Source organism: Pelodiscus sinensis, chromosome 12, assembly GCF_052426305.1.
Source record: "Pelodiscus sinensis isolate ZL-2025 chromosome 12, ASM5242630v1, whole genome shotgun sequence".
Lineage (NCBI taxonomy): Eukaryota > Metazoa > Chordata > Testudines > Trionychidae > Pelodiscus > Pelodiscus sinensis.
This window is the reverse complement of record NC_143063.1, coordinates 29,159,226-29,184,370: the sequence shown is the minus strand read 5'-3', so window position 1 is coordinate 29,184,370 and position 25,145 is coordinate 29,159,226. Positions and strand designations below refer to the sequence as shown.

At 43.2% G+C, this 25,145-nt stretch overlaps 1 protein-coding gene across 3 annotated transcripts in view; it reads left to right on the top strand.

Moving 5' to 3' along the window:
* RHPN2 (rhophilin Rho GTPase binding protein 2) overlaps positions 1 to 25,145 on the top strand; it is a 62,112-nt gene that overhangs the window by 8,899 nt on the left and 28,068 nt on the right. For all 3 annotated transcript variants that reach the window (XM_089781495.1, XM_014569485.4, XM_006114928.5), the window contains exons 2-3: positions 13,125 to 13,240; positions 20,848 to 20,976. In XM_089781495.1, the coding sequence (XP_089637621.1) occupies positions 13,212 to 13,240; positions 20,848 to 20,976 (158 nt within the window). In that variant the 5' untranslated portion in view covers positions 13,125 to 13,211. The remainder of the gene's footprint in view (positions 1 to 13,124; positions 13,241 to 20,847; positions 20,977 to 25,145) is intronic.

Genomic DNA, 25,145 nt, shown 5'->3' with positions numbered 1-25,145 from the left:
GGAACCCCCCTGTGGACAGGAGCTGCTGGACCCAGCTCTTACTACATTAAACTGCAGAACTGCAGCATGGGTAGCTCCTTCTTAGTGCCTTCCCTTATCTACTAATCTACTAATCGTAGTCAATACAAATTGTATCCACTACATGATTATCTAATTACCTGCCTCTTAAAATCCTTAGTTTAGTCCAGAGAAGAGAAGATTGGGTGGGAGGAGAACAGTTTTCATGTACACAAAAGGTTGTTAGAGATGGGGAAAACAGGTTTTCCTTAATGTTGAGGCTTGGACAAGAAGCAATAGATTAAATTGCAGCAAGGGTGGTTCCTAACTGTCTGGGTACTTAAGCACTGTCTAGGGAGGTTGCGGAATCTCCATCATTGGAGAATTTTAAAGAACAGATTAGATCCACATCTGTCAGGATTGGTTTAGATCAAAGGTTCTCAAACTGGGGGTCAGGATCCCTCAGGGGATTGCAAGGTTACTACATGGAATATTGTGAGCTATTGAGCTCCACCCAGACTCCACTTTGCCTCCAGCATTTATAATGATGTTAAATTTGTAAATGAGTGTTTTAAATTTATGAAGTGGGGAGTCAGACTCAGAGGCTTGCTATGTAGAAGGGATCACCAATGCAAAAGTTTGAGAACCATCAGTGTTTCCCAATTTTATTTGGCCACAGAACCCTTTTAAACTCAGAAGAATTTTGAGGAATCCCTACAGGGAGGGAGGGGGGAAATCTGTCAAGCAAAAAAACCCAAACAAAAACCACCACCGGGGAGTGGACCAGGGAGACCTGGGGGCCAAAATGCAGTTATGCATGTCCTGAGTGGGCTTTGGAAACGCAGAGTGGCAATGGGAGATGGGAAGTGTCTTTGTGTGCTGGCTCCTCTTTGTCTTTTGGGGGTGGGGGAACTGATCAAGTTCTCGCTGAACCCTTACTTTCACTTCGCGGACTCCCTGGAGCACCATTTGGGAAACACTGATCTAGACCATATTTAGTACTTCCATGAATGCAGAGAACTAGACTAGGAATGTGATAGTGTAAACTTTACGGTTACATGCTGCTCCCCCTTTCCCTGTGCTGCTGCCTCTGTATCAGGCGGTAGGGTTGCCAGGAGCCTGGTATTGAACTGGACAGTCTGGTATTTTCACCTATTGTCTGGTTAAAAAAAATCAGAAAATACTGGACACCTAAAATGTCCGGTATTTTCTGATTTTTTTTCCTCAGCCAGGAGGTGAAAATCCTGGGTGCTTACTGGGTTTCGCAGGGGAGCTGTCTGGCTTGGCGCAGGGAGGCAAGATGGCAGGCGGCCGCCAGCAGCCTGTTAGGGCCAAAAAGCCTCAAAAGTGTTTTTTAAAGGGGCCACGCTGTGTTTTTTGGAGGGTTTTTTGCCTCAACAATTTTGGGCTCCCCCCCTTTTTTTTCCTCAACAGAAATTTTTCTCCCGTGTTTTTTTTTTTTTTTTTTTTTTTTGGAGGGGAGGGTGTTTGGTATTTTTGGTTAAATCATTTGGCAACCCTATCAGGTGTGGGGACCCAGCTTTTAAGCAGGCTCCCTGTGAACTCCTGCTCCCTCTGATGTTGACAATATAGAAGCACAGAATTGGAAGAGACCTCAAGGTGTCATCTAATCTAGTTTAGGGATGTTAAACTGGGGGAGGAGAAGGTGGCTCACTCTATGGGAGCTAGTGTGGGCAGGGAACTGGCTTTTAAACTGGCTCCTCACATGTAATTCATGTATTATTTTTTAGCTTTTATGGTTCATCTTTTTCAGTTTTTATATGCAACCATGCTTTTTAAAAACAAAAGCTGAGATTCTCATGATTCTAGGAACTGTAGCTTTAAAAAAAGTAACAAAAGGTATGTGATAGTCATAGGGTTGACAACTATGAATTGATAAAATATCTAGAGAAACTTTATGTATTTGTACCAGGATAAGGTATGAAAATACTTTTGATGTTCATTTTGGCTGGCTTTGGTCTAAATGATATAAATACTTACTCACATAAATAACTTTACTTAGAAATAATAAATAGTCTTGCAGCACCTTAGAGACTAACAATTTGTAGATGGTATCATCAGCTTTCATGGGCACAACCCACTTTTTCAGATGAATTATTTAGAAATGTAGTTCTGCTTAAGTCAATACAACTACAGTACATGTGTAAGTATTTGCAGGATCAGGCCCTTTCCCTGCACTTTGGCTTCACATGGAGTACAGGTTACACTGGGTGGAGATAAATGTTCTTTAAGCAAGGGCACACACTTAGTTTCAACTCTGCGTCACCTTCTCTTATTAGTGCATCATGGCTCAATTTATCAGTTCAAATACTTACTGTATGCATCATATGTACTGACTAATAACTTTTCTGATTTCCAAACAAGTTGAGTACCGTAATCATTATTTTGTGTACGTCTCAGCTAAATTTCTGATGCTGAAAAAGAAATTTATTTTTAAGTAAAGTGCTCTGGTATCCAGCCAAATGAATTATACTGTTTGCTTCTTCATTTGCAGACCAGAGCATACTTTCTTTTCTGGTAACTGCATTCTTAACAACTACTTTCTATCTTTAAGGATAGACAGTGTATTAAATCTTCTTAGTCTACAAAGAAACTGCCAGCGTCTCATGGATTGGGGATCAAAAGGCAAAGTTCACATTTTTGCTCCAGAAATTCAATAACACTTCATGATGCTATGTAAATAAAGTCATCGTATGCATGACCTACCTCTCTGGGCAAAGGTACTGTTTACAGGGATTCCCCAATTCAAGATTAGCATGGCACTAGGCAATCACTTAATACTCATGATGAGTGTACTCAGTCTGGGGGCTATGTTACATTCAACAACAGCTTTTCTAATTTGACATAGTACCTTTAAACTTGATTTTTGCCCAGTCGTTCTAGGCCAGAAATATAGTAATGGGCAATGTAGAGCATCAAGGGATAGGAGAAAAGGCATGAAGAAAATTGCTAAATGTTTGGGGATATTCACTAGGGACCTTCAAGAGGAAAATAAATAAAGTAGATTGTTGGTATCTGATTCCAATCAAGAGCCAAACAATATGCAATGGTACATTTGTGTGAAAATAATGTGAACCTGTGGAAGCAATGCAACCTTAAATTCCTTCTCTGGTACTAAGATCCCTTTTTAAGCCTTCTGTTGTTCAGAACCTGAAGACCATGACTTTACTGTAAATTGTGATTTGCTGCTAGATTTTTATATGTAGGGAAATTTTAGAAATTGTGATAACAGTAGAGCAGTGGTCTCCAACCTTTTTACACCCAAGATCACTTTTTAAATCTCAGAACAAGCAAAGATCTACACCCTATCCTTCCCGCAATACCCCACCCTCTCTATTCTCCTCCTCCTATCCACCACTTGCTATTCCCAGCCCTTGTACGTTACACTGCCACCTTTTTTCCAATTCTTATGTAGGAAGAGGTTTTTCCAACATTTGGTCTGTCTAGACTGGACCAAATGTTAGAAAAGCCCCTTCTTTTGGAATCCCCCTTATTCCTCGTGGAACGAGGAATATAGGAGTTACCGAAAGTACATGTTTGTTCTTCCACTAAGAAAAGCAGAAGAACAAATGCATCCCTGGATGTGGAAGAGTTTTTCCAGGAAAAACTCCTGGAAAAACTCCTGCAGTTTAGCCATACCCTCACTGAGACAGGATGTGTGGGCTCTGGGGTGGGAATGAGGGATTTGGGTGTGGGAAGTGGTGAGAGGTGCAAGCTCTGGGAGGAAATTTGGATGCAGGAGGAGGTGGAGAAGGGGATGCTGGCTCGGGGAGGAGGCTCCAGGCTGGGGAGTTGGGGTCAGATGTAGGGTTAGAGTACTAAGCAAGGCTTGTGGCTGTGAGGGTGCAGGAATTTGGGTTGGGGTATGTGACGGGCTCAGGGCAGGGGGTTCCAGTGTATGATAGGCTCAGATCTAGGGTCTGTGTGTGTGTGCGTGCAGGAGTGTTATAATGCTGTGGCCAGTTGGGGGCCTGTTGGCCAGGCTTAATTTTTAAATAAAATACTATGTCAAACACAAAAAGTTTCTACATTGTCTTTATTATGAGAAGGGCAGGGAACCTGTTTTGAGTCAAGGGGTCTTTGACCCACAGAAAAGTCAGTTGGGGCCACACAAGGGAGATGCGGGGAAAAAAAAACCTCCCAAGCCTCACTAATGTGGCCCTAACTGTGCTGGTGGAAGCAGGGGACATGGTACTAGGGAAGGGTGCTAGCGGGTGCTGGAGCAGAGGACAGAGTGTTGGGGTGGGGACAGGGTTCTGCAGCAAGGCACATAGGAGAGGGGACAGAGTGCTGGGGGGGGGGGAGGGAACAGGATACTGGAAGGGGTGGGGACAGGGTTCTACAGCAGGAGACAGGGTACCAGTGGGAGCAGGGGACAGGGTGCCGGGGGGAAGAGACAGGATTCTGCAGCAGGGGACAGGGTGCCAGTGGGGGCAGGGAGTCTCCTTCACCAACCTCCTCCAAGGATCCCCTTCCCCCCCTGCAGAGGAGGGAAGGCCCCGCGCGCACCTCCTCCGAGGCCAACTCCCCCTCCCGCGGCACAGGGAAGCCCTGGCCGGCACGCCAGAGATCTGAGGGAGGGGAACAGCCAGTGCACTTCTGGAATCTCTGGAAGTGGCACGTAGCTGCAGGACTTCCGTTCACCCCGCAGGAAGCCAGCACTACCTCCATTTTCACTGGTGGTAGATAGTGGGGCTTCTCAGGGGTGGAGGGAAATAGGAGGGCCCTGAATGTCTTGTGACCAACTGGTAGAGCCCTCGTGATCAACCAGTCAATCACGATCGACCGGTTGGTGACCACGGCAGTAGAGGGTGGATTAGGTGCTTTTAATATATATGAACTAAAAGTAATAAAACTATAGTTATCCATTTCCAGTGTGGGTCTCCAAAGATTTTATGAAACACACTCAGACAGAAACTCTTCATTTATTGTCCAGCTTTCAAGTCAAACCTTTTCAGTATATTTATTTACAACTTTTTCATATTGGACCTCCATGGTCTGACACCTTTGTGACCTGACTAGTACTGGATGAGGGATTTTGCCAGACCATGGGAGGTCATTTCTTCCCCCCCCATGCTATCACCTCCCTGCTAAGCCATGGCCTGGCTGTCGCCCTCCTGGCCAGCTCTCTGCCCCCCTCCCCGCCCCATGGGGAAGCCCCACTGCCTCCTGGTCCCCCCAGGCAGCTGCACTGCCGAGTGGCAGCTCTGCGGCCAAGTTCAGTTGTACCAGTGGGTGGCAGCCCTGCTGCTGGATTCCAGCCCCTCTGGGCAGCTCCTTTTATCCAAAGGGCAGAAATAGGTAGTGCAGTGTATCATGATGTGGAATGTGAATGACCTTTCTGGCCCACAGGCAAGAGTATTATCAGTTGAATTGTCTTGCAACTACTGTCTAAAGGTTTTATGTTGAACCATATAGTGTGCTGCTCCTTAAGAGATCTCACTGCCAACACACATTGTGAGAAGGACAAAGCTCTGAAAGCCTAGGCTACGTCTATATTGGCAAGATTTTGTGCAAATACTCTTTAATGCAAGAGTTTTTGCATTAAAGTATTTGAGTAAGAGAGCATCTACACTGGCATGTGCCTTTGCGCAAAAGATGTGCTTTTGTGCAAGAGCATCTGTGCCAGTGTAGATGCTTTCTTGTGCAAAAAGCTCCGATGGCCATTTTAAACATAGGGCTTTCTTGCGCAAGTAATTGATGTTGCCTGTCTACACTGACCTCTTGCGCAAGAACCGTTTGGCCTGTCTACACAGGCCTCTTGCACAAGAGAGCTTATCCCTGAGTGGGACCGTCAGAGTATTTGCGCAAGAAGCACTGATTTTATACATTAGAACGTCAGTGTTCTTGCACAAGTACTCGTGGCCAGTGAAGACAGGTGGCAAGATTTTGAGCAAAAGCACATGCTTTTGCTCAAAATCTTGCCAATGTAGATGTAGCCCTACTGTTTTCAGTTTTACTTTTAAAGTTTCAAAATCAGCTGTGTCAGCAAGTGACCATGATGGCCACAACATGCATAATTGAAGTGGTGTGTGTGAGCTCATGATTGTCTCTATGTGCTGTATGTTTGAAGCTGTATCTACTAGTTCTGCATTTCCTTCAGTCTTGCTTAGGCTGTGTATCCACTTACCAGAAGATCGACTCTCTGGCAATTGATCCTCTGGAGTTCTAGTTAGCGGGTCTAACAAAGACCTGCTAAATTGAACCCTGAGAGTGTGCCTGTTGGTGCTGGGACTTCTACTCTTCACAAGGAGTAAGGGAAGTCGATGGGAGCATTTTTCCCATCAACCTCTCACTGTGAGGATGGCGCTAAAGCTCAGCTTAAAGTACATTGACTCCAGCTACGTTTTTTACATAGCTGGAATTATGTATTTTAAGCCAGCCTTTGGCTATAGTGTAGAAAACGAGGACATGAGAATCAGCTTTCCAAAATATAGAGAGAATGTAATTTAATCTGAGCTCATATCCAGAATATGCCCATACATCAGATATTGATTAAGGTGACTGGATACATTAATCCTATCTGCATAATTTTGTATCAAAAGATGATCAGGTTTGTATTCCTCTGGATGCCATGAGCAATAAGAAAGACTTGCACAATTTTTAGAAAAATAAGAAAAGGGTCACAGCCTAGTCTATTCCTACCCCCTTTAATTTTATATATCCCTGACAGAGCACTGAGGAATCCCCACCTTCCTACTTTAAATTATAGATATATGAACCAGACAGAATCTGACCACATTGTTCATTAATTAGCCAATGAATTGTTATTAAAATATGCTAGCAACCTGCACAAGCAACCTGCACTATCAGTAGATAGAGAATGTGATCTTTATTGACTTCCAAGTCTGTCTGTGACTGCAGTTTCTTTGTAGAAGTTATTTAATATAAATAGTAAGTGGTACATTTCTATAACTTGAGTCATATGGGGCTTGCCTCTGATAAGAATTCATTAAAATGCACCATCTTCCTGCTTCTGTAATTTACCAACACTATTCAACTAAGCAGGAAGTTATAGGAGTAACTATGAACTTTAACCACACAAGGGGTTATATTGCTTTATGAAATCAATATAGTATTTGAGCTATATGCACCAGCAGTGAACCTCTACATAAACTGCAGGTATACTGGGAAAAAGACTATCAACTGGCAGTAGCAATAGAGTTCATTGTTTGTTACCTTCATAGCAAATGATAGTTTTGCAAATAAAACTGATTACTTGCACTGCAAAGTCAGATTGGAATCTATGACTCAAGCATAAACAATAGTAATAAAAGTTCTTCAGCTGGAATAATTTTACTGATGATCCATGACCGGGATATAGGATATAATCCAGCTCACCCTTGCCAAGCTATGTTAGCTCTGCAGATCCAATAGGAGTACAGGGAAGTTATGTAATACATCTAAACAGATATGAGCTATTGCCAGTACACAAAAGGAACAAATTGTTGGGTAAGAAGTCACTATTTTTATATAGCCACTTTTCTGATTAGTCTCATTTTAATGAACATCTGTTGAAAAGGATGCTAGTTAAAAAGGATACATTTGAGAGTAATTGTAATAGTTACTGTAAGGCATAAAGTATGATGCATTAAGACCAGACAGAAGCGAAAGGAGCTGCTGTGGAATTCACATTGAGCTCTGGATGCCTACTATGTAATGAGCATTAACAATGTTCTTGGCATTTTATAAACATGAAACCAAATTTTACTTCCCTGTTAAAAGACGTATTGATGAGTTGGGAGGGGTGGTGGCGGTGGAGAGTCCTACAGAGAGTAAAATGTAATTTGGTTCCCTTCATTGAGTTTTTATCCAAATCAAGATATATTTCTGGAGATATTTAAGAGCAGGTTAAATAGACCTCTATCAGGGATGGTCTAGAGTACTGGGTCCTGCCGTGAGGGCAGGGGACTGGACTCGATGACCTCTCGAGGTCCCTTCCAGTTCTAGTGTTCTATGATTCTGTTATATGAAATTTAATATAAATCTCATGCAGATGCAGAGAAAAATCACTGCAAACTGCACAGATCTGCTGAGATCTGCTAGAGATACAAGTTATCTGTCTGAGGGCACTGTTCTCCACTTCTTGCAACCTGATTCTAGTGGAGCCAACTTGCCAGTGAATCCTGTATAGGGCTTGCCTATACTTAAAATGCTGTGGCATTTCAGAGACGACACTACCTTTGCCAATGGGAGGAGTTATTCCACTTCCCTGAGAGCCGGTAACTAGGTCTAGGGCAGAATTTTCCTGTCAATCTAGTGCTGACTACAACGAGGGTTCAGTCAGTTTAACTGCATTCCTTGAGGGTGTGTACTCCTCACACCACTGAGGAACAAAGTTATATTTACCTAATTTCCTAGTCTAGAACAAGCCATGGTCAGCTGCCCCAGGAATCTGTACAAAAGGGGGCTGGCAGCAGTCTTCCCCAGAAAAGGATCCTGGAACCACAGAGAACCCTCCATCAGGGAGACAAAAGTCCAGAACAGGCAGGCAGAGGTAGCACATCCAGTCCTAGGGCTTTGTATTCACTGGAGTAGTTAGCTATAGTTAGTATACTTGAGCAACCACATTGTTTCTCAACCAGGCGTACACAGAGGTCTTCCAGGTGGTACATCTGCTCATTGAGATGTTTGCTTAGTTTTACAACAGCCTACATAAAAAGCACTCGTGAAGTCATTACAAAGTAAAATTTCTTATGGACAATGATTTGTTTATACTTTATGTACTATACACTGAAGTATAAGTACGGTATTTACATTCTGCTTGATTTATAATTATATGGTAAAAATGAAAAAGTGGGTAAATTTTCAGTAATAATGTGCTGTGAATTTTTTTTATTTTTGCGGTAGGAATATAAGAGGTTACCTGGTAAGCAAGCGGCTTACTGGCCTGCTTACAAAGTAACTGGTTAACCAGCCCAGCCAGCTGCACTCTTCTTGAGCCACAGTGGTGTAGCTGGAGCAGCTTTGTAGCCATGGTGGGCCTGACTCGCTGGCTTCTGCCCATGGTGGCAGCAGACTGGAGCAGCTACAACAGGTCTGGCTGGATGGACCTGCCTGTGGTGGCATCGGGCCCAGCCAACTGGACCCCACCTGTGGCCACAGTTGGCCAGAGCAGCCCCCTCACCCACAGTGGTTAACTGATTAAACAAAACATTTAACTGGTTAACTATGTTAGGGCGTTTTAACATCCATAGTTTGTGTCTGATTTTGTAACAAGAAGGTTTTAAGGGAGGTGAAACTTGGGGGTACACAAGACAAATCAAACCACTGAAAGGGGTAATCTGGTGCGACTGGGTTATTACGGTACTCGAGCTAGCCTAGCTTGAGCGAGATACAAGTTAAGATGGGATTTACACAGAGTGAATGGATGAGCATAGTAAATGGTACATTATTACTTTGGATATTCGCATCACTTGAGCTTCAGTTAACTTCCCCAATGAGTCCGTGAACGTGAGATTACAGCATCATTTAACTTGAGCTGGAGGTTTTTGTGTCTGTGGATGGGAACTGAGATGGAGGTAATGCTTAAGTTATAACTGTGCTGTGAAGACACATCCTTACTACACTCCTAAACAGGTAGTCATGTTCTCTCCCTTCTGCAGATCACCAAGTTGTCTGCCCCCTGCCACTTTGCACTGCTAAAGGTGAGACTCACCAGCAGCAACTCTTGCACTGAGGGTGCACAGCCTACATTAGTTGTCTGTGTGGCTATGTTCCCCATCATTTCCCTTTACAGGAAGTTTGGTATCACTGCAGGGAGCTGTATGCCTGTCTGGGTGCATGTTTACATTACAGGGGTTATATTGGCTAGAGATATTAAAACCGTTAACTGATTATCCATTTTAACTCGGGGCCTGTGGCCCAGCCTGCTACCATTTAACTGGTAGCTTACTGGTATGATTACTGGCTAATCATTTAACATCCCTAAGTACTAACATAGATCTGTCACTAGCATAATCCCATACTGTAGTGTAGATGAAGCCTGTAGTGACGAAGGATTTTCTAGTGGTCTACTGACAGCTCTTCCCTGAGCGATGGCAGCATTTTTTCATTATTGTAGCTACATTATAGGTGTGGTTAGATCAACAAAGCTATGTTACTTGGGGGTAAAAGGGAGGGATTTTTCACATCCCTGCTCACAGTTACTATATTGTCCTAAATTTTAACCATAGAGCAGGTTTGACTTTTGAGCTGGAGCCTGATTAAAAGTCCGGGGAAATGAAATGCTCCTAGTGACTTGCGTAGGTTTGGGATCTGGCCCTAGAGCTTTCTTAAAAAGCTTTCCAGCATTTTAAAGAAGGGATTTGAACAACAAGATAAAAGCTCTTGGCACAGAGGAGAGGGGCAGGAAGTTCTAGGCATATAGAGAACACAGGCTCAAATGAAGATAACAGTGGGAAATGAATAGAAAAGAGTTTTTTAGGACAGGAGGTTTTAGTAGTAGTTTAAACAGCAAAAAGGGAAGTTGAAGGAAAGGAATGCAAAACTGCAAGCAGGGAAGGAGATGTGAAAGACCCAATGTGGGAACTAGATGCTTAAACTTTATGTGGAAAATACCTCCTAACTGCTTATATTTGACATGGCCAGAGTGGGGGAAAAAGAGGAAGAGGATTTGAGCAGCTATAAGCAGAGGCAGGGAATATATAATGCAAAATGGAATAGAGGCAGAGAAAGAGGAGAGGTGGCAGCATAGAAAAGGAAGCAGGCTAAAAGTAGGAGACTGCAACCAGGAGATCAAGGAATAGCTTACCATGCGATCCTGTTGGATATATGTGATGGTTAGGAGTGGGTGAGATTCTGTGGTTTGCAGTAAGGATGTTAAGAAGTGGGCAACTGACTAGTCATGTAGTCGTTACAGTTTGTTTCGACTAGTTGATGAGAGGCCCTGCTGTGGCTTTGCAGTTTAAATGTAGTAGGAGCCTGGTGCGTGGGGAGCCTGGCTCCTATTACATTTAAGCTGCAGAACCGCAGCAGAGGTAGTCTGGGACCTGGCACAAACCAGGACTTGGACCGCTGAGCCTCTGTGTTTTAAATGTAGGAAGAGCTGCCTGGCTTCCCCTAGCACCGGCTCCTGCTCCTCCCGCCCTTTGCTGCCTCTGTATCAGAGGCAGGGGGGGGGGGGGGAAGAGGGGGGGAGGTAGCTCAAGTACTCAAATAGTGTCTCGACTACCCGATAAGCTAATTGCTTACATCCCTAGTTTGCAGTATGCAGGAGATCACAGTGAATGATGATTATGATCCCTTCTTGGCCTTACTGTGAGCATAAATAACCCTCCACAGATCTCTCTGAATGCATATAAAACAGTAAAAAAAATTCTCCAGAACTGGAATTTTATATTTGAACATTTTCATGCCTGAGAGAAGTATCTCGCTGTCGTTAAAATCAGTGCACAAGTTTGCAATATATAGTTGCTTTCTCCAGTAAATTCCCCACTGCACTTGACAAAGGAGGACATTTACTATGCACCAAAGCTTTGAATTTCAGGTCTCCTCTGTAATTGGTTTCAGTGCAGAAGCTCATCAGTAACTAGAATGTAATGCAACTTGACATGTTTTTCAAGCAATCTGGCAAACTTTTTGCTGCTGTATATGGTTACACATGTTCTGCTATTTCACCTACTTAGTAGAGATCATGTAAAATACAAACTATTCAACTGAAATATTGCAAATGAGGACTTTTAATAATGGTAATAGCGTAGATTAACTCATATGGGCCTTGAGTCAATAAATTCTGAACAAGCTGTGAAGACAAAACACAAGCAATATTAAACGGGTATGTTTGTGTTAGGTTATGCTGTGCTAAGTGTTGCCTCAACTTGTTTCAAAACTAAGTAGTCAAGGTTGCAGGTATAGATCATTGGTGAGAGTGCATATTACTTTTAAGAACATATTTATAAAATTAATTAGAAACCCAAGAAATACATAGCTAATGTTAGTTACACTTTTCAAACAAGGCTCTCAAACAGCCTACCTCTGCCTCTTCAGAAATACCCTGTAAATTTCAGAAAAAACACTCTCTTATCCATTCATAACAGTTTCATTTTATCAGTGACCACAAAAACTAGAATGGCTCGATCTTAATGGTAAACTGATTGGGCTGTTTTAGGGTATGCTTTATGCTCATCAACATACCACATAAAAGAATTTTACACATTCCTGACTGGACAAATAACATTAAAGGCAGTTTTCTATACTCTTCTATAAGGGCCAGATCTTGTGAGCAGTTGAAGACACTTAGTATCTCGTAGAACCAGGCCCTGTCATTCCACAGGTAGCCAATTTTTCAAGTGTCATTTAAACTGAGCAGCGTAGCTCCATAACAGACATCATATGGATAGGTCATGCTATTAAATCACTTTCACATGAAAAGAACAAAATTAGTTTTATGACAGACCAGAGACATATCTCTTAGTGCCGGAGATATGTACATATGAAGCAAATTATAAAAATACATTTTTATAGTGCACATTTTTGGTATTTTGTATGCAAAGAAGATAGCTTGGAATTCTACAAGGCAGATTTCAAGAGATGGACATGTGTATTTGGCTGATGCCTATGCACAAGTGCTCTGCCTGAAACTAGGGCCTAGGCCTCGAATCTGGGCAAAGAAGATGAGGGAATGAGTTAAATTGAAGAGTCCCAGTCCTTTTCAGTTACCCTTAAAATCCATTTTATTCTTTCTTGAAAAATAATTTATTTTAATTAAAAAAACCCTTGCCATGATTTGTGATTTTTCATTTGTTTTACCATCATAATACAACATTTCTTCTCTCAGGCACACTGGTGTATAAGTTTGGAGTCACTCCATTGCCATCAGTGTAGTTGCTCAGGATTCACACAAACACCATTGACCAGTAACTGTAAATGTGCTGCAGGATAACAGAAAACGTTACCTGAGCTGAGTTTTTTCTTAAATTTGACAATAAACTTTCTTAGATTTAAAATAAAGAACATTCTTCAAATGGCTTTGTGTCATGATTCATAAGTTAAGATTTTCATACCCATGTTTTAGATGTAATGTGAAATGAGTGTTACTCACTTTTTTCTTTTTTCTTTTGCTCTTCTGTTGTAAGCGTCTCAAATAATTTTCTTCCTTTATTTAGGGATGTAACCCCTTTGCAGAGACTGGCCGAAGCAAACTGCAAAATCAAAGAGCTGCCCTAAACCAACAAATCCTGAAAAACGTAAGGATGAGAACTGGTGTTGAAAATCTTTTACGGTATGTTTCCATCACTTTACTACTTTTCTGTATAAAGCAACAAAATGTTTTTTGTTCTTTCAGTGGGGTTGTCCTTCAGGACTAAGACAGCTGCCTCATACATCATTAAATAAACTGTAACCAAGGGTATGTCTAGACTACATGCCTCTGCTGACAGAGGCATGTAAATTAGACATACCGACATAGTCAATAAGGTGGGGATTTAAATATCCCTTGCTTCATTAAAATAAAAATGGCTGCCACGTTGTGCTGGCTCAGCTGATTGTTAGCACAACGCGGCAGTCAAGATGTGGATTGTCAACAGGGAAAGCCTTTGTCGACCGATCCTGTAAATCTCGTTTCACGAGGAGTGCTGTGTGGGGGTTTTTTTTTTTTTTGGCATCTCACTTGTGTGGCCCCAACTTACTTTTCTGTGAGTCAGTGACCCCTGACTCAGAACATGTTCCCTGCCATGCAGAAACTTTTTGTGTTTGACATAATATTTTATTTAAAAATGAAGCCTGGCCAACAAACCTCCAATTGGGGCCAAGCCCCCATCTGGCCACAGCATCAGAACACTCGTGCACTCCCCTTTCCCCCAGACCCTAGATCCGAGCCTATCATACACTGGAACCGCCCCCACCGCCTTGAACCCCTCACAAACCCTAACCCAAATTCCTGAACCCTCACATCCACAAGCCTGTGGCTTGCTTAGTACCCCAACCCTACATCTGACTCCAACACTGCCCAGCCTGGAGCCCCCTCCTCAAGCCAGCATCCCCTTCTCCACCTCCTCTTGCATCCAGATTTCCTCCCAGAGCTTGCACCTCTCACCCCTTCCCACACTCAAGTCCCTCATTCCCACCCATCCTGTCTCACATCCTACACATCCTGTCTCAACCCAACGAGGGTATGGCTAGACTGCAGGAGTTTTTCAGGATTCCAGAGATATCCCAGAAAAACTCTTCTGCATCCAGGGATGCGTTTGTTCTTCTGCTTTTTTTAGTGGAAGAGCAAACATGCTTTTTCGGTCACCCCTATATTCCTCTTTCCATTAGGTATAAGGGGGCTTCCAAAAGAAGGGGATTTTCTGACATTTGGTCCAGTCTAGACAGGCCAAATGTTGGAAAAACCTCTTCCTACAGAAGAATTGGGGGGGGGGGGGAATAGCAAGTGATGGAGAGGAGGAGAATAGAGAGGGCGGGACTTCACAGAAGGGGCGGGGCAATAGATCTTGACTTGAGGCATTTAAAAAGTGATCTTGTGTGTAAAAAGGTTGGACACCGCTACTCTAAAACATAGATACAGGCAACCGCCGACTCACAACCACCTGATTTATGACCCCTCCCCTCTGCATTTACAACCATTTTTTTCATGCAAGATAGCTCCTAAAACTCCCCAATTTAGGTTCACAGCTTGCATTTATGATGGTGTACAATGCAGACTCCATGCATCTTCCCAAAACAGGAAGAGTACAAAGTCAGTCAGACTTAACAGTCTGCTGCTGCTGCTTGAACTGCACGCGTGTCCACCACATCAGTCTTCATTTTTTAGTTATTTTTGTGCATTATTTGAACTATTTAATTTAGTTTTCCTCCATTTCTGTAGTCAATTTTGGTATTTTTAGGGTATGAAATGGATTTCCAGGAGTGGAACTGCTATTTATAACATTGCGCCTGTAGGAAATAAAAGTTCGACTTACGACGGCTTGACTTAAAACCGTTCTCTAGGAACCAATTAGGTCGAAACTGCAGGCATCACCTGTAGATAGATTAGATCTGAGTTCTTAAATTACTTTGAAGACTGGACTCTTTCATTAGTAGCAGTGGTTGTTAGAATGATGCCTGTTTGTAAAGGAAATAATCAAACATTTCTCTGAATATTGTCTAAGAGTATGATCCTCACAAGACAGATCTTCCTATGATCATTCAGATCTGTTGTCCATTTGTAAGGTAGTAAGTAGGTAGTGTGGCATATGGCTAATTGTTGCTAACCGTTACTCATGCAGGACTTCTTTGAGATCTGATCTGGAAGAAGAGGGTGGTATTGAATTGGTTAGTAGGCTGGATGTTCCAGTGGGCCAGATTTTTTTGGAGGTCGAGGGCAAAATATTTTTGATCCTGGTCCCATGTTAAAGTTTTCGAAAGTGCCTAGATGGCTTTAATTCCCATTTTCAGAAGTCACTTAGATATTTAGGCGCTTAAGTCCTTTTGACTTTCAGTGGGACTAAGGTCTTGTCTACACACAAAGTACTCCAGTGGCATAAGTGCACTGCTGGTGGTGCTTCAACGAAGATGCTACATATGTCAGAGGGAGGGTCTATCTCTCCAAGAGGCAGTAGCTTGTTTGATAGGAGAATTCTCCCTCTAACCTAGTTCTATGCATACCAGAGGTTTAGTGTTGTGTTGCTTAGAGGGGTGGATTTTCCACTTCCCTGAGTGTGACAGTGATACTAACCTAATTTCCTTATGTACACATTTAATCCACTCTTGGGGTTTCTGCTTATTGGGTCTGCAGGGTCTGAAAGGAAGAAAATGCTTCCTATGTTGATGGCATAAAATGATCTCTAGGCTTCCCCTAGTTTGTGTGAAACCCCATCTACTAGCTAGAGTGAAGTATCAGATTACCCTAGAACTAAAACCACTTCCCAACTCCACATCCGTAAAGTAAATTTCCTTCCTTGTGTGCATTTATTTTTTGAAAGTCTGTCTCTTCACTCTGGTTTCCTTTAGTTCTCTGAGTTAATTCATCTTAAAAATATGAGCTTGTTATGAGGAAACCCCATAGCTGGTCATGGGGAAAATCTATAGTTGGTCCTTGTAGTAGGGAGGGGGTTCTCTCTTTCATTTGCTTGCTGCTGGAAAGCTTTCTTCATAATTAAAACAAACAAACAAACAAACAAACCAACCAATTGTGTAGACACTGTCTGTATCTGCCTTTCAGTACAAGCCTTATATTGTCCCATACTAAGGCCCATCTAACCCTGCAACTGGCTTTTTGTGGTTAGTTGCTACCCTAACATCTTTCCCTGTTGTTTGTGGATGTGGATTTCTCCTTGGTATTTAAAACTGCTTCATATGGTATATTTAATCTGCCATGACTGGAGAATCTATGGGTTTATGGAGAGTTTGCAGTGTTCAAGAGCTAGAATCCAGTCAATGAGATTTCTTCAGAAAAGAGGACGTTGCTTAGGTAACTCTACTTCTTGAATGCACAACTTATTTCACTAGATCAGGGATCAACAACCTTTTCAAAACAAAGAACCAAACTGCATCAAAATTCAGAGCAAGTGGTTAACAAAGAGCCGTATAAGAATGCCAATTTGCATGACTGACAATATACAACTGAATGTTATTGATAATTGACATCATGATTAATAATAACATAAATGAAACATTGCACTCACAGACTTTATTTAATGGGACTTTTGCTGCAGCATCTTTTTGCACATTTCTTTGAAGTTTACATCATAACTGGTCAAATTCAGGTTCATGCGCACATTCAAGCTACATGAATAATTCCTCGTTTTTAAAATTTTGAATTAATTTTTCACTTCAGTTTAAAAAGTTGCATGCATTTTGGGAAAGACAGAAGAGCCATATTTTGTTCCATACTGAACCATATTTGGCTCGAGCTGTAGGTTGCAGACCCCTGCACTAGAGTCCCACTTGTTTGCCCACCTGCCTTACCCCTTAGATGTTGGAAGTGACACATACTCAGGCTATGTCTACACTGTAGCCTTCTTGCGGAAAAGTTTATGGAAATGAAGCTCGGTGTGGAATATCGCCGTGCTTCATTTGCATGATTAATGAGCAGCCAATTTTTGTGCAAGAGTCTTTTGCGCAAGAACCATTCTTCCTCCAAAAATGATGTGGCCACCAACTGAGAAAAGAGACACTCCCCACATTCCCTTTGCCCACCAGAGCCTATGGGGCTCTAGCCTAGTAGATTTTGTGTGCTTCAGCCCTGTCTTGGGGTAACAAGGGAGCTGAAACACCAATGCAAGCCGAGGGCTGGACCTGAGGTTCCCCACCCTGTCTTACAAAAATAAATTAACAGCTCATGCAATGAAACAATGGAGCAGGTGATTTCAGTTTGCATGAAATCCAAATTCAGTTTTAAGCTTATAAGCTTTGAGGACTCTGTATAGCTTGAAAGCATGACTCTCTCAGCAAAAGAAGTTGGTCCAATAAAAGATACCTTTAAAAATGAGGGGAACACGCTTTTCAAATCTTCTAGTGAGTATGAGTTTCCATCCACTTTTTTATATCATTTCTGTCTTCACCATGGAATCATATTGCTTAGTTTCTGTTGATTCCATTGCTTAATACCCAGCCTTATAATTAGCAGAGTTCATCTAAATAAACATTACAAATTTGCCACATTTCTGTTCTGAGTGAAATCAGTGTTAACAATTTAACACCTCTCATATTTATCATGAGTACTGAAAAGGACCTGGGGATACTTTGCTTATCCGATGTTTTTAAAAACAGCCATTGAATTTGGTGGTGGTAATTTTGGGTGCCCAACTTGGGACTAGTTTTCAGAATAGCTGAGCACCAAGTGAACTGCCTTCTTCTACTAGCCCAAGGAAGCATAGCAAACTCTTCCCAAAGTACCATGCAGCCATTTGCACGGTGGGATAGCTTCTCACAATGCACTGTTTTCTGTGTTGCTGCGAGAACTGCTAGTATGAAGGCACTCCATTGACAGAAGGACCATAACATGGACATGCACGAGTGGGTTAGTTCCAGCAGTGGCCATACGTTGGCATAACTTGCATAAACAAAACTTGGTAGATGAGGCTGGAATGCTTTTAGACCCTAGCCTTTCTTATCTTCTCTTGATGAGCTACAGCTGTGGACAAGATCCTATCATGCAGATCAGTCCCAGTGAACTGTGGTGTTCTGCTCCTCTTAAAAATCAGCCCCAAAGTGTCTCAACCTAGGGTCCCAAAAAGAGGAATCCAAAATGAATGTCTACTTTTTGAAAATTCAGCTTCTATTGACTTCAGTAGGACCTCTGCCTAAGTAAGGTGTAAGTAGGATTGGCCCTAATTCTGGTGTGTGAATATGCCAAGTCCAAGTACATCTTTAAAATCAAATTGCACCAAAAGATATTAAATCAGTCCATTTAAATGTACATTGGTTGTAGGTGCCCTCAGGTAAACAACAGCTCCCAGGGTAAACTACAGGCAGTCCCCGACTTACGCGGATCCGACTTACGAACGGGGCTTTCTCGCCCCGGAGGTCGAGGTGGCGGATTGCTGCCTGCGAGCTCCAGGGCGAGAAAGCTCCGTTCCTAAGCTGCTCCCGGTGCCCCTGGTCTGCTGGAGACCGTCTCCAGCAGACCAGGGGCACCGGAACTGAAGCCGCAGCAGCGGCGGGTTCCCGCGCTTCTGAGGCTTTGCCAGAGCAAAGCCTCAGAAGCGCGGGAACCCGCCGTTGCTGCGGCTTCGCTCCCGGTGCCTGTGGTCTGCTGGGGACCGTCCCCAGCAGACCACAGGCACCTGGACTGAAGCCGCAGCCACGGCGGGGTCCCTCGCCTCTGAGACTTTGCCAGAGCAAAGCCTCAGAGGCGCGGCACCCTGCTGCCGCTGCGGCTCTGCTCCCTGTGTCCCTGGTCTGCTGGGGGGGGGGGGGGGGCACAGATAGTGTGCCCCCCCCCAGCAGACCAGGCTTTTGTTGTGGACCCTGGGGCAGAGCAGCTGGGGCGCTGCTGATTGGTCCTGCAGCGCTGCTCTGGGCACTACTGGACCAACCCGGCAGCACCCCAGCTGCTCTGCCCCAGGTCCTGATTCAGCCGCTGCTGGTCAGTTTCAGCAGTGGCTGAATCAGGACGCCTGGGGCAGAGCAGCTGGGGTGCTGCTGGGTTGGTCCAGTAGCGCCAAGGAGCGAGGAGCGGTGCTACTGGAGCAACCCAGCAGCACCCCAGCTGCTTTGCCCCAGGCGTCCCCAAGTCAGCCGCTGCTGAAACTGACCAGTGCTGACTACAGGAAGCCCGAGGCAGAGTTGCTCTGCCCCAGGCTTCCTGGAATCAGCCGCTGATCAGTTTCAGCAGCAGCTGACTTGGGGTTCTTAAGTTGAATCTGTATGTAAGTCAGAACTAGCGGTCAGTTTCAGCAGCGGCTGAATCTGGACGCCAGTTCCGACTTACATACAGATTCAACTTAAGAACAAACCTACAGTCCCTATCTTGTACGTAACCCGGGGACTGCCTGTACTTCAAACTAATTTCTAGATAAACTGTTGGATATTTGTCACATAGTTAAGACTAACTCAGAAGTACTCCTCAAGCAAAAATAAATGAAATCAAAGATTGAGATTTTATTTACATTTCAGCAGACTTCAGAAGCAGCAAGCCATTCTTTTTTTTTTTTTTCTGCAGAGAGCCTCTCTCAACATAGTTTGAGAAAAACTGGAAATGCAAGTTTCCTTTATTACTGGCTAACATGCAAGTAAAATGAGACATTTATACTTTCACAGTGCACTATAGTTTAGCAGGTGTGTCCTAATCTGTTGGAATGTTTATATAGCAAATACTAATCTTGTTAACTAATACTTCTAGTGGAATACTGACTATTTCGTTATATGGACCAAAGTTAAGAGCATTGATCCATCAGCAAATAAGCAGTTGTTCAATGTTAACTTTATAATGTACTTTTGTGTTTTTAGCTAATTGTTTATCTTGAAACAGCATTTCCGATAACAACAAACAATAAATTAGATTTATAGGCATCACACTGTATTGGGTTGTTTATCTGAAGATTCATGCTAGAAGCAGCTATTAATATTACTACATCCAGAAATATTCAAATGGAAGCATGCAGAAATGCATTAGGGGCAACATTTAAAGACATATACAGGGGCAGATGAGGATTTTGCGGGGCTCAGGGCAGAACAATTTTGCAGGGGCCTCCCCTTTGACATGGCGCATGTGTGGGGCTTCTTGAAGCGCGGGGCCCAGGGCAGCCGCCCCGCTTGCCCTGCCCTGTATCCTGCCCCTGGACGTATATATTATGCCAAAGGAATATAGGGGTACTTACACCTATACATGAATTGCAAATGGAAAAATATGATTATTTCTAGACATGTCAAGAAAACAGAAATAAAGGAAAGTCACATCACATTCTACTTGTAAGGAGAAAAGTGTCTGTTTTTTGTTTTAAGAAAATAGTCTAACAGTAGTCATACCAGATGATTAATGAATTGCCCCATGAACGAAAGTTGGGAGCTTTTTTCTATAAAATCAAAATTAGACGTGCTTTTTTCTTCAGGAAGAAAGCCTTATATTCAACTCAGACTTTTATTTTCAGAATATAGTTAAGCTGTAAACTCTTTTGTTTCACTGTTTTGTCCTGTGAGTTAAATCTTAAAATTAGTCCAGAAAGATCAGCACATAGCAACCCTGTTCAGTATCTGTGTGCTTTGTTTCTGAAACCCTATTCCAAGTTCTGTCTTGGCAGCAAACCAAATACATTCTAAAACTTGAGTTCTCATATCATCTCTTAAGAAAAACAAAGCTTAAAAATGATGGGAATGCCAGTATGGGGGCTCAACAAAGCTGGTGTACAATATGGAGCGTGTTCTCGAGCAGTAACACTGGTATATCTCTCTTTCTCTTTGCAGAGCAACCACCAACAACAAAGTGCGAGAACAGGCACTTCTTGAACTAAGTTTTGTAAACTCACACCTGCAAATTTTAAAGGAGGAATTAGAAGGACTTAATATATCAGTAGAAGTTTATCAGAATACACAGTAAGTGAAAAACTATTTTACTATCAACCCATCTTTTGTTTATAAACTAGAAATAACAGTGGTGCTGAGTGGGTGACAGTGAACGCTGGGCAGTAATTACATGAAAAAACATGTAATAAAGAACACAGTAAAAGGAGAATATGTTTTCCCTTAGTCAGCAGTCTGATTACCTAATCTGTATATTTGTCTTTCTCTGTGTCTATCTGAGTTGCTGCGGTGCCTAATGGGAGTTATAGTTCCAAATCTCTCCATTCTCTCATGTGGACCTGGCTCCAGGCTCGACTACATCGCAGATGACTCATTGTTGCAGTCTCTCCCTGTGGCTATGCTGTCACTGTTGTACATGAGGCACTGCAGAGATTCAAGCCCAGGTAGAAAGCAGGGGATTGAGGCCCATCGAGGAAAATGAGGGCAGCTGCCAGTAGACATCACAGTGACTCAGGCAGACACAAAGATTAATATTGTCCAGATGTGAAATGAAACATTTTGATTTTCCCAAAGGAAGATTCTGCCTAAATCAATAGTTTCCCATAGCAAATTTTGATACATAAGTCTCATTTTCTGAGGGGAAATGTGATGTTCAAAAATTATCCTCCCTCTCAAACATACACAAGCAGTGAAGTTAGGGAAGATGAAAACAACAGCATCAGTAGTGACGGAAGGAGGAACAGCCTTGTGATAGACTCCAAAAGCATATAAATACCCCACCCCTACAACCTCTCTAGCAAGTCCTTAAGAAAATAATTGAAAACATTCCACTCTTTGATAGTGAAGATCCATGTTTTGGTGAAGATCTTGTGGCTGGGGAGTATTGGAACAGTGGCACTTCTGATTTCCATTTTAGCTGTCTTCCTTTGAACTATTTGCTACCTTTTTGATACTGTTCATATGATAAAGAACAACTGCAGGCATTATGTTATGTACAATCTAACCAAGTCTGGATAAAGAAGACATCCGTATTTCTTGTGTCAAGGAGTGGCACTCTTTCTCCATATCTTTAGACCATATACTACCCTTCATTTATGCAGTGTAGAGAAAAGGAGAACGTCCCAAGCAGTGCTAAGAAGTGGGAGGCCACGTAGGAAGAAAGGAGGTGGTGGCGTACGTTTATTACTGCTTCAGTGACAACCTGTCTTCCCTCTGATTGCTGTGGGAGAATAGAATTCTCAGCGAGCTTTACATCTTAGAGGGGATATATGCCCGTCTCTCTTTTTAGGCATGATGCGAATCATATGTTCTCCAGTTGACAGTGATTTCTTGTTGGTCAAAGGATATAATAATGTTCCTTATATAACTTGGGCAACTTTGAGCCCCTTTTGTATAAAATAGACACCAGAAAATAGGAAAAGTTTCAGGAAAGGACAACAAAAATGATTAGGGGGTCTGGAACGGTCCCATATGAAGAGAGATTAAAAATACTTGGACTTTTTCATCTTAGAAAAGAGGAGACCAAGAGGGGATATGATAGAGGTCTATAAAATCATGACTGGTGTGGAAAAAGTGAATAGGGAAAAGTTATTTACTTATTCCCACAATATAAGAACTAGGGGTCACCAAATGAAATTAATAGGCGGCAGGTTTAAAACAAACAAAAGGAAGTTTTTCTTCATTCAGCGCACAGTCAGCCTATGGAACTCCTTGCCAGAAGATGTGGTGAAGGCTAGGTCTTTAACAGGGTTCAAAAAAGAGCTAGATAGATTCATGGAGGTTAGGTTCATCAATGGCTATTATCCAGGATAGGTAGGAATAATGCCCCTAGCCTCTGTGTCTCTGGAGGTGGGTGACGGGAGGGATCACGCGAGGCTTACCTGTTGTGTTCCCTCCCTCTGGGGCATCTGGTATTGGCCACTGTCGGCAGACAGGATACTGGGCTGGATGGACCATTGGTCTGACCCAGTATTGCCGTTCTTATGGAATAAGAAGGTAAACCTGTCAAGCAGATTTGCTTCTAAACAGGGGGCTATATTTTCCCTCCACTCATACATATGTAACCCTCACAGCAAAAACTGGGGGCAAAATATGGCCCAGAAAGTTTGAGGTGATGACAGAAATTCTGAAAATGCAAATACAACGTATTTCTTTTTTTTGCCTATTTTACATTATATAGTTGTTTAGGAGATGGGACGAGAGTTTGACCTGGGCATATACATGAGAATACTCCCGAGTCATAAAAATGCACCTGCCATGCCTGTGGCCAATCCTTACTGTGTGGGCAAAGGATAACTTTCAAAAGCATGTGTCACACCCAGTAGCTAAAAATAGAAGCAGCCTACTACTTAATCTGTGGGCTTGGCACTTCAGTAGCTAAAAAGCAGCTATTGAATTTCTTGACGTTCATCATAGAGTTGGCTTAAATGCTGGTGTCCATGGAAATTGTACACAAGCTTGACTGTTTAATAAAGATGGATCATGAAAGAACATACTAAGCCAATAAGTAGTTTTTTAGTGCCTTGACTTGTATGAAATTATTTTTCAAAGGTTATGGCTGTAAACGCATTGAAATAACAGTTCTTTCTTTATAATTTTGGTTACATTAAACATGTTGAACCCCCAAGTGTATGTATTTGTGCCTCACTGCCAGGAAGAAGAGTTCTAAACTCCATCAGTGGCTAATAAGCTCTGTGCAGATGCTGCCCAGCAGTTGAGCTTCTCCTTGAGGCCCTAATGCTTCTCTTCCTCAACAGGCCTTGCCTATGGAGGTGGTTCTTAGGGTTGACTTCGCTCCTTCTCCCTCACATTTTCTAAAAGTTAAATATACATGATGCAGTGGTTCTCAAGTTTTTACTAAGGAAATTTTAACTAGGGATGTTAAAATTAGATTAATCAACGAATTGAATTTCCATCATCTATTTGATTAGTTGATAAGGGGCACTTCTCCTTTAAATGTACCAAGAGCCCACCAGGCTGTTGCTACATTTCAAAAGCAGAAGTGCTACCTGGTGTTCTGCCTTCAAAATGTACAAGAGCCCTGTCAGGGTGCAAGCCCCCACCGTGCCTCAGTGCCCCCTGACTGTCCTCATCTAGCCCCTCTCAGGGCAAGTTACAGTCTGTATGGGTTGCTCATCATTGGCATTTGTCTCAATGGCTCTGCTTACCTAGTCGGCCTCATGATCCGCCCACAGGCCAGGGGCTTTGTCTCCAGCCCCTAGCCAGGGGGAGTCTTGGCTAGCTCTCTTCCAGCCTTTGCTAGCTATCCCCAGCTTGTCTCCCTCCAAGGAGCTCCTGCTTCCTCTGCAGTCAGCCCTCCACTGACTTCCCTTAAGCAGACCGTGCTTCTCCATTTATAGCTGTCAGCTGGGCTCTCCCTAGCCCAAACAGCCTCAGCTGGCCTCTCTGTTCCTAGCCCTGGCTCGGGGCTTGAGTCCTGGTCTAAAAGGGCCAGGGCAGGGCAGGTGCCCTGTCACAAGCCCCAACAGGGGCTTTTGTGCATTTCAAAGACTGAAATGCCGCATGCTGCCTGGGGCCAGTGGGAGACTCAGAGCTCCATGTGACGCTTCCGCTTTGAAATGTACAAGAGCCCCAGTGGGGACTCTTGTGCGTTTCAAAGGTGGAACACCACTGCTGTGCTCCTGCTCCCTCCCATGGAGCTGGAGTTATGGGGACCAGCTTTTAAGCCAGCTCCTCCCAGCACCCTCTCTTCTTTCCTTCCTCCTTGCTGCCTCTTTCTGATAGAGGGGGGGGGGGGGGGGGGGGAAGCGACTAGTCGACTAGTGTGCTGATTAACTGATAAGGTTTTGCTAATCGGACAGTTGATTAGTTGCTTACATCCCTATCTTTTACTATTAGACTCCACTTATATCAAAACCAGTGAGCTCAGGCCTTGCTTTCCCATGTGCTGGAGACAATTTATATATACAGTAGTCACTACTGATGGAATACTAAAGCATATGGAATTATCATAGTCCTTACTTGGGTATGTTTCACTGCAGTGTCTGATTTCTGCACATGTGATTTATCCAGCTTGTAAAGATTGATGCAAATTGATAGAGACAAGCGATTTGTAAATCCCTGCTTTCTGTTTCCTTGGTTCCCTCTTCCTTCCGTGGTACAATGGCAGCCCTCATTCTCTTTCCCTTTGAGCTTCCATCCCTATGCATATTCCCCCCCCCCCCCCCCCATCCCTCACCACTCTGCCATATGCAGCTGTCTTCTGCCTCTTCCTCTCCTAG